Consider the following 12,777-nt stretch of genomic DNA (forward strand, 5'->3'; position numbering starts at 1 on the left):
ATCCTGTGTATTCTAGATGCATCTCTAGAAAGAGCTTTAGTTTCACTGGACGAAGTAGAACAGTACAAGAGAATCTTCTGGACTTCTCCAGTCAGTCTTAGGTTTATGACAGGAATTTGTCATGATTGCAGGTTTCATGACTTCTTTGATTCTAATGATTCCATTAGCTAGACTTCACTTGAGATGCATTCAGTGGGACCTCAGATCAGTGTGAACTCAGCATCATCACTCCTTAGTGTCACAGTTCTGAAGTTTGCCAAAAAAGAGTTACTTTAGTGGATGGACAGGTACTGCTTGTGAGCAATAGAAATTAATTGGTTCTCAAGCAACAGTGTTTAAGAAAAACAATTAAAAATCTGCTCAGTATATAAATTGCCTGCATTGTGAACAGTCACCTATTCAGTAATTTTCTGCATTTGGAACTGTGCATTAACTCTGTATGATCTATTGATAATGGAATTATTTAAAATGTGAACAGTTGTTGCATAATGTATGTTTTTCAGTAATTTAAATTCTAAGGATCTAAGTCTTGAAAGTTAAAGATACTTACAGGACTGTTTTTTTTAGCTGTACCATAGAATGTTAAATGTCAGAAATCCCTAGATTTAAAAAATATATTTATTTAGTAGTCCAGTATGCAGAGATGTTAAGGTTTGCTAAATATGTCAGAAAAGTAAATCCCATTTGACAGTTTTAGGCAATGTGTCTACCACAAAAAATGTGAGCTTATATTTTAGAATTTCCATTATTTATGTACAGTACTATTTACATTACATGGACCCTGGAATAAAGACTGTGAATCAAACTTTTCAACTCTTAATTGTTTTGGGCCTGGGGAAACCAGAAATGAACTGGATGCACCTTTTGTGACCGGTTTTAGTAGGCACTGTGTCACTGAGGCTTCCACTTATGTAAGGTGCGATTTGCAAACTTTAGAGAGATTACACAAGTCTGACTGATAAATTATGTACCCTTAGAGATGTGTGCTATTTTCTAGTACAGATTAATGAGAAATGTAATTCTTAGCTTCAAAGCATTTTTAACTGTATCAGTATTTTCCAATGTAGAGCATAGATAAATAACACCAAGGATATGGTACTAATTTTAATGAGAGGTATTTGTATACTACACAAGTGCCTTTGTAAATTGAAGAAAATAGAGATGCATTTCAGTAAAATGCCAAAGAACATTAAACATTTTTCAACTATTGCACATTTTTTCACAATTTTAGATGTTGGCATGCAGCTCATAAAACTTATTATGGATTTTTTTTCAATATTTTTTATTTTTGTTTTACATTTGCAGAAACCATAACCATTTCATATTTACAAAATGACCATATTTGCATGTTATACATTGTGGATAAAGTAGAAACATGTAGGTCATACAACATACCTAATTACAATATATACAAAGATGGTTTCCCAATTATTGTCATTAGTCTAAAAACAGCACATACAAAAATGATACTTCATCCATAGTTAAGTTGTGTACTCGAGGGAATACTTCCAGTTCATAAGATATGGTGTACCTGGTACTTTATACTAATAAGATGTTATAGGACTGTTCCTAGATTGCTCGGGCTTTCATATTTTTGTTTCTTTCGTCCAATACTATTTTATGTGCTAGTAGATGTTTAATAGCAGATTTCTTGAATTCCTCCCAAGTGATACTTACAGGATCTAACCATTTGCGAGCTATATATAGCTTCATTAATAAGAAAATCGTTATAAGTGGGTTAGCTAGTTTTCCTGAGATGTTGGCCAGGAGGATGTGTAAAAGAGTAAATTCCCATGTTAGTGTTGATGCTTGATACCCCATTTTTTGCAGTTGTAACTTAAGGGAATTCCAAAGCTTGAAAATGCATTTACAACTCCAGAATATATGTATTAGGTCTGCAATCTGGTCTTTACAGTGTGGACAGTATGGGGACTTAGTTGCATTGAATTTGTGAAGAATTGCTGGGGTGAAATAAGCATTATTATTAATCATGAGTTGTGTGTAAGAGAGTTTTTTAAATGGAATAGTTTTCAATGTTAAGTTGATTGCCTTTTCTATTTGCTGGTCATCCATATCAGGTTTTAATTTTCCTCCAGTAATTAGAGAAGAGAAGGCCTTTCTGGGATTTGATTTCCCCTATCATTTTGTATGAGTTCGTTATTGCTTTCCTTGACATTAACATAGTCTTCCAAAGTAGGGTACAGTTTTCAATGTCACTTTCGAGTATGGTAAGGTTTTGGAGGTAACTGGAACACACCTCTTTGATTTGTCTTAAAATTATTATATATACTTTAGGTAAGTTTAGATTACTTCTTAATTCATGAATTGTGCTATTGAGGAATGGGTAGATATCTTGGATTCTCTTATGTTTTAACCAAGGGAAGGAGTCTAAGTTTAGCATCTTGTTATTTATTTTTAAGTTAGGATTTTTATGGAGGGGTTTTGTAGTATTAACATAGCTTGTCCAAGGTTTAAGGAGTGAACAAGTTTTTGTGTTATATTTATAGAATGTTTTAGTGGCTATATTATGTTATAGGCTTGTAAATCTTTTTTATTTAAGAAGGGAAGCGCTTTGGGATTGATGTCTAGTGTTTTTATGTACCTATAGTATATTGTTACCCAGGCCGGTGAACCAGTCTTTTCTGAGGGGTCATACTCTGCTATTCTCAGTATTCTATTAGTGTTGATAATAGAGTAGTAGATTTTGAAATTTGGCAAGTTCAGACCCCCCTTTGTTCTTGGGAAGTGTTAGTTTTTGATAGGAGATTCTGGTCTTTTTAGGTTCCCATACAAATTTTACTAGAAAGGTATGAATTTGTTTGAAGAATTTATTATGTATAGTTATCTGAGATGTCATAAATAGATATATTAATCTAGGTAGTATGTTCATTTTAATTATTGATACTTTAGACAAAAACGGTAGCATATAAGGTTATTCGATCTTGTACAATCTTGTGTTATGTTTGCCATTTAAGAGTTACGTTATGTTGGTAGAATTCCTTGTTATTCTGAAAGAAAGTAAACCCCAGGTATTTGGTTTCTTCTTTTATTTTTATTTTGTCTAGGAGATGTATTAGGGAGATGAGTCTAGGTGGCCTTAAGGGGAATATATTACTTTTATTGAGGTTTAATTTGTAGTTAGACATGTATGAGAATTCAATTGTGTTTATTATTTTGGTCATGTCTGAACTTGGTGTAGTAAAGTATATGTTTAAATTGTCTGCAAATGCTGAGAGATAAACTTTGAAGTTCTGTATTGAGGGGGGCTTATTATGGATTTTTGATTTGGGCAGAATGTAGTCTACATACATGAATGCTCTGATTTTTTAGCACAAAAGCAGTGAAGCTGAAATTGTAAAGAAAATACGTGTTTATTTTTATATTAGGTCTCTGCAAGATGGGAAATGTGTAGAAATCTAAACAGTTCTGAACATCTTGGTAATTATATGTAGTTCTTTGTGTGCAGCAATGATACATTCTTGTATGGCCATTTGTAGTGGTTTGTGTGCTGATACCTGATGAGCCAGCACTGATGCGTACTTAATGCATTGTTCACTAAATGCTTTTAAATTGTACCGTATTAAACAGTTTAGTAACTTACAGTCTGCATGAAGTATAAAGAATATAATATCTTTATGTACAGTAATATCTTGATATGTATATGAATATGCATATATACACACACACACACACACATATATATATATATATATATATATAAACATATATGTATTTATGTATGTGTGTGTATGTGCATGTCCATGTTCTGTATAAAAAATGTAAGTTTACAACAATCAACCCAGTGGCAAAATAATAAAACTATAACTTACTTTAGTAATGGACTGATAGTGATTTCCATCTGTTTAAGTTGTTACAGGAAAACGTTTTGATTTATTCCTTTGGTTGAGTTCTGAGTATATTTTGTATAATCCTTAGCAAAGCTGCTTTAATAATGTAGGGCTGTAGTAAATCTAGTTTTCTAAGTTGTTAATGTGTTACTAAAATGGATTTATTGCCCATCTTTCCAAAACTAGTCATCCCTCTAATGCTAAAAAAGTATCTTAACTGGTTATCTTTCCTTTTCCTCCTGCTTCCTTATTGTTATGGACTGTACCTCAAGTAAGTATGCTAATATCTGACTTTTAACATTCCTATTCAGTTATTTGGTCCGTCTTGTTTTCAGTTTTTCTGAACTAAATAGTTATGTGTAATTATGTTGTCTTTCCCATGATGCTTGTGTATAAATGTGTACTGCTCTACATGCCTTTGTTTGGGTGGAGGAGTTTCAGATAGAGCAATGTGTGTGTCTGCCTCTGAGAATACTAGAGTACCTCCTTGCACATACAAAGTTAAGAGACTTGCTTCTGTTTACCCCTGTTTGGTTGAAGTTCTTATAACATCCAAAAGCTTTTGCTCAGTATAGAAAATATTCTGATATTATACACTTTGAGTCTTCCTCCTTTAATTTGTATTAGTTTAATGTAGTTTATTAATGTGCACTGTTCTGTTGTTCACCATGGTTCAGTCAATAAAAATTCTTTTATTTTTTATTACAAATTTTAGTAAAGTTGTTCTGATCTGAGATGTGCAAAGCCATCCTCTGTTTGTTTTTGATTGATTGTCACAGATCCAAACACTAAATGAACAGGACTGGGAGCGAGCACAACAAGCCAATGTCCTAGCTAATGTGGCACAAGCATTTGAGAGTGACATGGATGTCTCAGATGAAGATGACCGCGAGACGATCTTCAGCTCAGCTGACCTACTTTCCCCTAGTGGACAGACCGATGTCCAGACTTTAGCCATAATGTTACAAGAACAGCTGGAAGCCATTAATAAAGAGATCAAGTAAGGCATTTACAGACATAGCTTTTGGGCATATCTTACTTTAAAATCTTGACTGGATGAGTTCTATACTGAGTGGTATTTTCTGACCTCACCTGGACCTGTATTTGATTATATACATTATAAAGTTGGAAATTAGCCCTCTTTCCTGATTAATGGTATTATATTACATGATCTGTTAGTTATTGCAACTGAATATATTGTACAGTTGCTCTCTGATTATCTAATTTCCCTGGTAGTTAAAGCAGCTCTGTTTTACTTTAAGCGTCACAGATAACCTTCTAGCATGTGATTACCATAGACACGTGGAGCTGTTTTTGATGGTGCTTATGTGATGTATTGGTGCTATAGAGTAGCTAATGATGTTTATTTTATATTTAAATCAAGTGATTACAGGTTAAGAATTGTTAGTAACCTTGTTGTAACTGGAAGGTTTGTTAAGACATAACATGAGTAGAACATTTCCTGTAATAGTCGGGTGTTTTTTAAGTTTATGTATGTACCGGAGTCTTTCCTATAGGCAAAACAAACATTGGGAAATTAGTAGATGTATTTTCTAAATGTTAATTCGTTTTTCTCATTTACAAAAACTAGTCCAGTTTGCTTTGGTGAAATTAAATCCTGCTTTCTTATTATATATAGCAGTGTTGCATCATGTCAACAAAAGCAGTTGCTTTGCAGCCATGTTTACATTGGTTCCAAAGTCTTCACAATACTGGTGTGACACCATACTGTTCTTGCACTGTGACACAGTACAATAAATATTGTTTTGCCCACCAAAAATGTGGTAATGTGAACATCCTGTAATAACCATGATGGTTGGTATTAACACCAGATGTAAAATGTACAAAGTGAGTTAAGTACAAGGAGTTTAGACAGTAGTGGTTACAAAGTGGAAAGCTTTATGTATACCTTTAAAGGAAGAGTGCATTAGTTTTAGGAATTCAACATACACTTTATATATTTCCCTTTATTTTTATCCCTTTGCGTTGTCTGTGCTAATTTGTACTGATTAAGGTTCTTTTAATGCTTTGTTAATGGTTGGTACTATTAATTCAGTTCAATCTACATTGGGTCGGTGGTGGAAATCTCCGTGTAAACTCCCTTTACAACCATCTTTGGCTAGTCTTGAACAAATTTGCATAAATTATATTTGAGACTTGGCATCCAACCCACCAAAACGTTAAATATTACAATTTAACCATTAATGAACAGCAAGTATTCTGTGAATTGTCACAAAACGCTGAGATCAGGATCATAAACCGGACAAGGGGGAAGAGTTGTTTTGGTGGACAAAATTGATTATATTGGGAGGATGTAAAATCTCATTTTGAATAACAATTTTTATCTGGTAGTGAATATAAATGAAGTCCGTCATTCATGTCATCGTATCAGAATGGTCCTGTATGATTTATAGACGAAAGCGCGCATCTTTGTGGATTTATTTAATTAAAGTTTCAGCTTTATTCTGTCGCACTGGTTTTTTTCACACTTGTTTTTTATTTTGGTAATTCTACTGCTACTTCTCTGGAATTCTCTTTTAACATTCAAAATATGGGTTTTGCTTTCCTTGTTGTATATGTATACGAGAATTTGGTTAGCGGCCATTATGAGTCTACCATATACAGTAAGGGCACTTTTTTCAATAACTGCGTACATTTTCATACTGCTCATTCTTACAGCTAAAAAAGGGTATTTTAAAGAGACAATTCATCCAGCATTCCAGAATTGTATCTGAGGATGAAAATTTTATTAAGGAATGTACTTTGCTTAAGAATATATTTCTTGATCATGCTTGCCACAACAACTTACTGGAGGAAGTCATTGATTTTTGTCTGGTCAGGGAGACAGGATCGTTATGCACCCATCTTGAGAAAACCATTACCCAGCACCCCCAGGACAGGAATTCTGTTTGACGGCATGTTATATATGGTCTTACATCATTCCTTGGGTGCTGGTGGCAAATGCACCATTGTTAAGAACAATTGGTCCAGGTTTTCTTGTATTTTTACTTGTCTTATTAAATTTGACACAACACCGTGTTTCATATACAAGTCATTGAACAATACTGATATCTCTTTTGAGCATAGGCTGGCCACTAAAACTAATTATGGCAGTGTGAGCAAGTGTGGTCCCTGCAGCCAGTGTTGTTGCATCTTTGTGGAACCACGTGTGGTTATTCTGAACCATCCCAGGGTTTTATTCCTTCAGTGGCAGATATACTTGTAACTCTGCTAGGGTGGTCTGCATGGGCCTTTGTTGTGCATGTCCTGGTTTTTGTGTTGTAAAAACTAAGAAAAGATTAAACAAAATAAACTCTGAACATTTGCATTCCATTAAAATAGTGATGAAACTAATGCTTTATTTAAACATTCTTGTTCTTGTAAGGATTTTAAAAAGTTTACTTTTTGCATTGGAAAAGGTCTTTTTGGACATCAGGGGAAGTGATTGACAAACTGCCTAACTCTGTAAAAAAATGTTATGACAAATTCTTTTAAACTTTGATGTTTTACCTGGCTTTTGTAAATGGTAACCAGTTGATTAGTTTCTAACTGCCAAAACACAGCTGAGTAAAGTTACATTTCCCTATAGTATCATGTAATAGATTTGTAGACACACTGGGGTTGCTATTTTGTGAGGCCACTGTGAACTTTGTTATGAAATTTATTCTTTCCCACTGATGTACTATGACAGTGTTAACATGTATCTTAGAGGGCTTACTTCCCACATGGGGCATGCAAGAATTTCTTGTACTGTTGCAAAATTGCTTACTTTTAACTTTTTGTGTGTGTTTTTTTTTAGGTTACTTTAGCTGTTGATTAGTTGTGATCAAGCCCTCAGATTTTGAGCTTTGGCAATATTACAGATGAGTCTAACGTGATGTATAGGGTAATTGTAGGTTCATAGGTAGATACTAGGCTATCGGCCCTAGGGGCCTATACAAGCCTAGCCAAAAAGGTACCCTGGCTTTCGCCACCCAATAAAATTATTTTCCTGTGCCCCAGTCGACCAGAGCTACAGAGGTGATCCCCGTGATGAATTTCCTATTTCCCATCCAATCATCAAGATTTTTCTTGAAGAGTGCTAATGAGGAGCTTTGTTTGATATAGATAGGTAGTTTGTTCCAGAGTATGGGAAGTCTCTGGGACAGGAATTTATCCCTCCAGCATGCTCTGTTTATTGTGTTGACGAGGTTTGGGTCCCTAGAGTGTGTAGCTCGGAGGGATTGGGATTTCTTTAAGTGGAGCATGTCCAACAGCTCTGGGTTTGACATAGTTTTGTATGTTAGGCAGAAATCGCCTCTGAGTAGGTGATATGTGACGGAGTAAACCTGGAGTTTTTTGAGAAGGTCTGCGTAGGGCATCTGTTTGAGGCCAGTAATCCTCTTTGTGAGGTATTTCTGCAGCCTTTTTAGTTGTTGTAGATGTCCTGTGAGGTACATACCAAAAGGGGCGCTGTACTCTATAATGGGTCTAATGAGTGATGAGTAGAGGGGAACAATGACCTCTTTTTTTTCCTGGATGAGAACCCTTTTGTGATGAAGTGTGCCATGTAGAAAGATTTCCTGACTACTGTGGCAATGTGATTATCAAAGGAGAGACTACTGTCCACCTGTGTCCCAAGGTCTCTTATCACACTTTTGGTGTTAAGTAGACTACCACCTATGTGGTAGCTCATGGGTACAGAGTTTTTACCAAAGGGGATGACAGTGCACTTTTTGGTATTGAGCTTAAGGCCATGGCTTTGACACCAGGCAGGGGAAATGGAATATGCCTACACCTTAACTATGCTACTAGCATAGGCTACCTCCCTCACAGTCAGTGAGTCTAAATGTCCTGTTCTGGCCGAGTTATGACAGGTCTGTTATCTGCATCTAGGTAAAGCTTTATATCCTCTACTCTGTTCTGTCTCTCTGCATTGCTGAATGCTTAAAAGCTCTGGACTGTACATCATACAGCTGCTAATTAGTACATCCACTCTGTCTTTTACCATTCTCTGATGTTTTCCATCATTCTGTCCAGGTGTTCTCCACATACTTTTGCTAACCCTTCACACCCCAAACTACATTAGGATATCTGTATTTCCTGCCTGTAGATTTAAATGCCTCTGATAACAACTTTAGGACTCCATATTTTCTTATGATTCTTCAACACAACTTTTATGATTCTTCTCTTGTGCTGTCTTCTTATTAGTACCTTTGTTCTAACCGGCCGAAGCTGTATAATCACTACATTGATCTATTAGACCTTCGACTGTCTCCTTTGATTACCCGATACAGTACAGTGACCCATTTTGTTTCAATTATTCCTTCACCTTATTAGCATAAGATATGTGGTTAATTTATTCCTTACCCACTCTTCAAATGTTCTTTATGCTAAATTTGTCCCTTAAGAGTTTTTGTGAATAATAATAAACAAAACCTGTATCCAGTCTTCTATTCCTCCCTCATTGATTCCTTCCCACACTCTGTGCCCTCATAATAATGTGTTATGTTTTTGCATATCTGCATAAAGTAACCTTTATAACTGATAATGGAGTGCTTAAGTCATGACTACAAATTCACAGTCCAGATATATTACCATGTTCGTGGATATCTGGCTAAAAGCCGTCCTTCCTATCCTCCTTTGTGTATAGATTGTCACCCTGATATATACAGTTGTAGTGGAGTGATGTTTATCTTTAGGAAAATAGTCCATTATATTCAATTTTGTTACAGTCAGATGTTAAGTGACTCTGGCCCACACTGGATGTCGGCTGAATTACTTGTTTTTAGACATGCTAAACTCTTTCCTGCATCTCTATATATCCCTCCTCCATCTTAATCCAGATTCCTTCTTAATGTCATTTTAAGACCCTTGTTTCCAGTAAAGAAAAACATAGCCATACTGGATCGAGCAGATTTGAACTAGCTAGGTCTCAAGATGCCTGTACAAAAGTACCAATGCAAGCATGTAAGTCAGTAGTCATAGCATCCTCAGCTAAAGTATAACAAAAGGCTCTGAGTACATAATGAACCTGTGAAGTCAGAAAGATTACTCTCTTAGCTAGCACTGTCATTTCTGGGGCACATCCTCTTGCAGTTTATCTCAGGACTTCTATTCCCTCTTAAGCCCAGCCTACTTTTTGTTCTATCCTAATTCATTGAATACCCTGTTCTAACATCCTCCTACATAATAGAAGCATATGCCCTTCTGCACTGTACGTTTTTATCTCTTCAAAAGTTTGAAAATACAAATAGAGACAGAAAGTGTGTGTGTGTGTGTGTGTGTGTGTGTGTGTGTGTGTGTGTGTGTGTGTGTGTGTGTGTGTGTGTGTGTGTGTGTATATATATATATATATATATATATATAAATATAATTTTTAGTGTGTGTATGTATGTACCACGATCTCCATTCAAAACCTTTAGGTTTTCAGAAACTCAATCATATGGTCTCAGCCATATATTTTGAGTTTCTGAAAACTCAGTCATCTGATAGGTATCAGTGTGTGTGTGTGCATCCGCACGTGATCATAAGCGCATTTCAGTGTGGAGAAAAGAGGCCTGGGTGGCTAGATGCTGACTGAAAATCCTTGTGAAGCTGTGGTGTTCCTGCCAGTTTTTATGCTTTGCAGAAATTAGGTTTAAGGGAAGACAGGAATTGAATGAGCTGTGTAATGTTTGAGTGACAATAGAATAGTAGAAAAGATTATATGTGGTGTATAATGTTCGCAACTGAAAATATGTCAGTATGGCATGTTTTTATTCATATAAATGTATGATTGCTTATGTCATAAGTGATAATTCAGTTAAAAAGTTTCTAGTTTAAAAAATGAAGATTCATGGACTGGACAAGATCTGCGGGCTTTAACTCCTACATTGCTATGATCAACATTTCTGTCTTGACAGATCCAACAATATGGGGCTTGAATTCCATCACTGGTACCAGTTAATATGCAAGGGGCAAATGGCCTTAAGGATTATGATAAATGTGCATTGCTGCTTTACATGATAGGCAAGTTGTGCTGCACACAAATGAGCTTTACACTGTACAGGTACACTTCAGAGTTATAAGCACTGATTTCCCTAGGATTTCATCCACCTCAGACTGAGCCCAGTGTTTTCCAGATGAGTCTTATAAGCTGTAGTTAAAACTTGGACACAAGTTACTTTACACACACACACACACACACACACACACACACACACACACACACACACACACACACACACACAGTATTTTTCAGAATGGTAGTAAATGGTAGCTTTTTAGCATCATCACCCTCCCTACCCAAGTTTCTGGTACACTGTCACAAGTTAGCTAAGACTAAGAAAACAAGAAAACTCACTTTAGCCTTTTTAAAATAAGTCAAACCTTAAACATTTATGTGGTAGCAATTAGCTGTTAATAGTTACCCTTTAGTGAGCAGGCACCACACATCGGTATGTGCTCTGGCAAAAGTGCTTAATCCTTTAAGATAGTAAATAGTCGTTCACAAGTATTCAGAGTTAAATAACACAATAGATTTCTTTACCTGAAATAATAATGTATTTCCTTTACAAATAAATATGCAAGTAGCACATAGCTTTCACAAATAATTGAAAATATGATTTTTGATAATGTTAAAAAACTATGTAACATCTGAGCTAGAAACTGTCTACTTCTCACTAAAAGCTATACCTTGTTCTTACTGTCTCTGTCTTATTAGACCTAGACAGAATTTTCAGAATCCTTATAGTTATAATCAGCTGTGTCTCCAAGACTATCCTCTAGCAGGATAATCCAACAGCTCAGTCTTTATCAGGCAAATCAGTAACTCCTACAACTCTGAGAATTAACAATCAGCATACCTATATTCAAGGGTATAAGGGGATTTTTTCAAAAACTAGTGCCAAGACAAGGTATTGTCATGTGAACTAGTTCAGTATATCAAACACGTTACCACATTAACAATACGCACACTTGTGGAGCAAGGTTTAGTTTCACTTTTAAGGAATAACAACATTTTACAGTGGAAAATGGAATTGTGTACCATTTTACACATTTTCTTTCTCATATTACTTTTGTATTCTAAAGGTAATTACAGTCCAGCTTCTTTCAGCTTTATCATTTAAACAATTATTTTCACACTTCTGCATGTTTTAAACTGTCTTTCTTTCAGTTCCAGCATTCTTTTTGATACCTGGAACTCTTTCATTGTCATTCCTTCCAAAACCGTATGATTCTATGCAATTTGTTAAGTATCACGCCACCTTCTTGCTTTTTTGATATATTAGAATCTTCAGAGAAGTTGTACCAAGTTAGGTTATGTGTATATATTTTTTTCATGATCATGTGTTCTACTCAACATGGCTGTAGGCCCAAGCATAGTTCTACCACTTCATCTTAAATCCTTGCTAACATTTCTTTCTTGGCTTTGAATGTTTAGCATTTAACTGGAGCAGCCATTGTTAAGCTGTCTTGGAAATTTGATTCTGTAATCACTCTTTTCTACTGTCCAGATGTAGTGACATTCCCCTTTGCAGATGGGCCTCCTAAGTGGTTTACTAAGTGTTTTTAAACTGTGTGATAACAAAGACACTCAAAAACAAATAAAGAAAATTGCCTGGTATTTACATCTAACAGCCATTTTGACATCCACATGGCTGCATCACTGGACTCTTTTGCTGTCTTTCTTTATCAGCAACATGTTATTGTGAGCATTGTAAATTCTGCTGTCTCTGCTGTTGACCTTGAACTATTCTGCTTGGCTACTTGTTTGCTTTCCAGACTATGCAAATAATTTGAAAGGCAGAAAACGCAGGCCATCTGTTATAAGAGTCTATTCATACAGAGATGGACCTAGGTACTAAAGAGTTTATTTTCCATCTGGTATAGGAGTCTATTCAGACAGAGGTGGAACCAGGTGCTGAAGAGATGGTTTTGGGTGGGATTGAGCAGCTACAGGCTGGCT

The 12,777-nt window shown here is 35.6% G+C and overlaps 1 protein-coding gene across 1 annotated transcript in view; it reads left to right on the plus strand.

Annotated features, from left to right (window-relative positions):
• Positions 1-12,777, plus strand: part of PPFIA3 (PTPRF interacting protein alpha 3) — a 2,479,399-nt gene that overhangs the window by 1,989,558 nt on the left and 477,064 nt on the right. Inside the window, exon 15 of the mRNA XM_044083361.1 lies at positions 4,628-4,848. Coding sequence (XP_043939296.1) covers positions 4,628-4,848 — 221 coding nt within the window. The remainder of the gene's footprint in view (positions 1-4,627; positions 4,849-12,777) is intronic.

Source organism: Protopterus annectens, chromosome 9.part0, assembly GCF_019279795.1.
Source record: "Protopterus annectens isolate FY-2018-M chromosome 9.part0, PAN1.0, whole genome shotgun sequence".
Taxonomy (NCBI): domain Eukaryota; kingdom Metazoa; phylum Chordata; order Ceratodontiformes; family Protopteridae; genus Protopterus; species Protopterus annectens.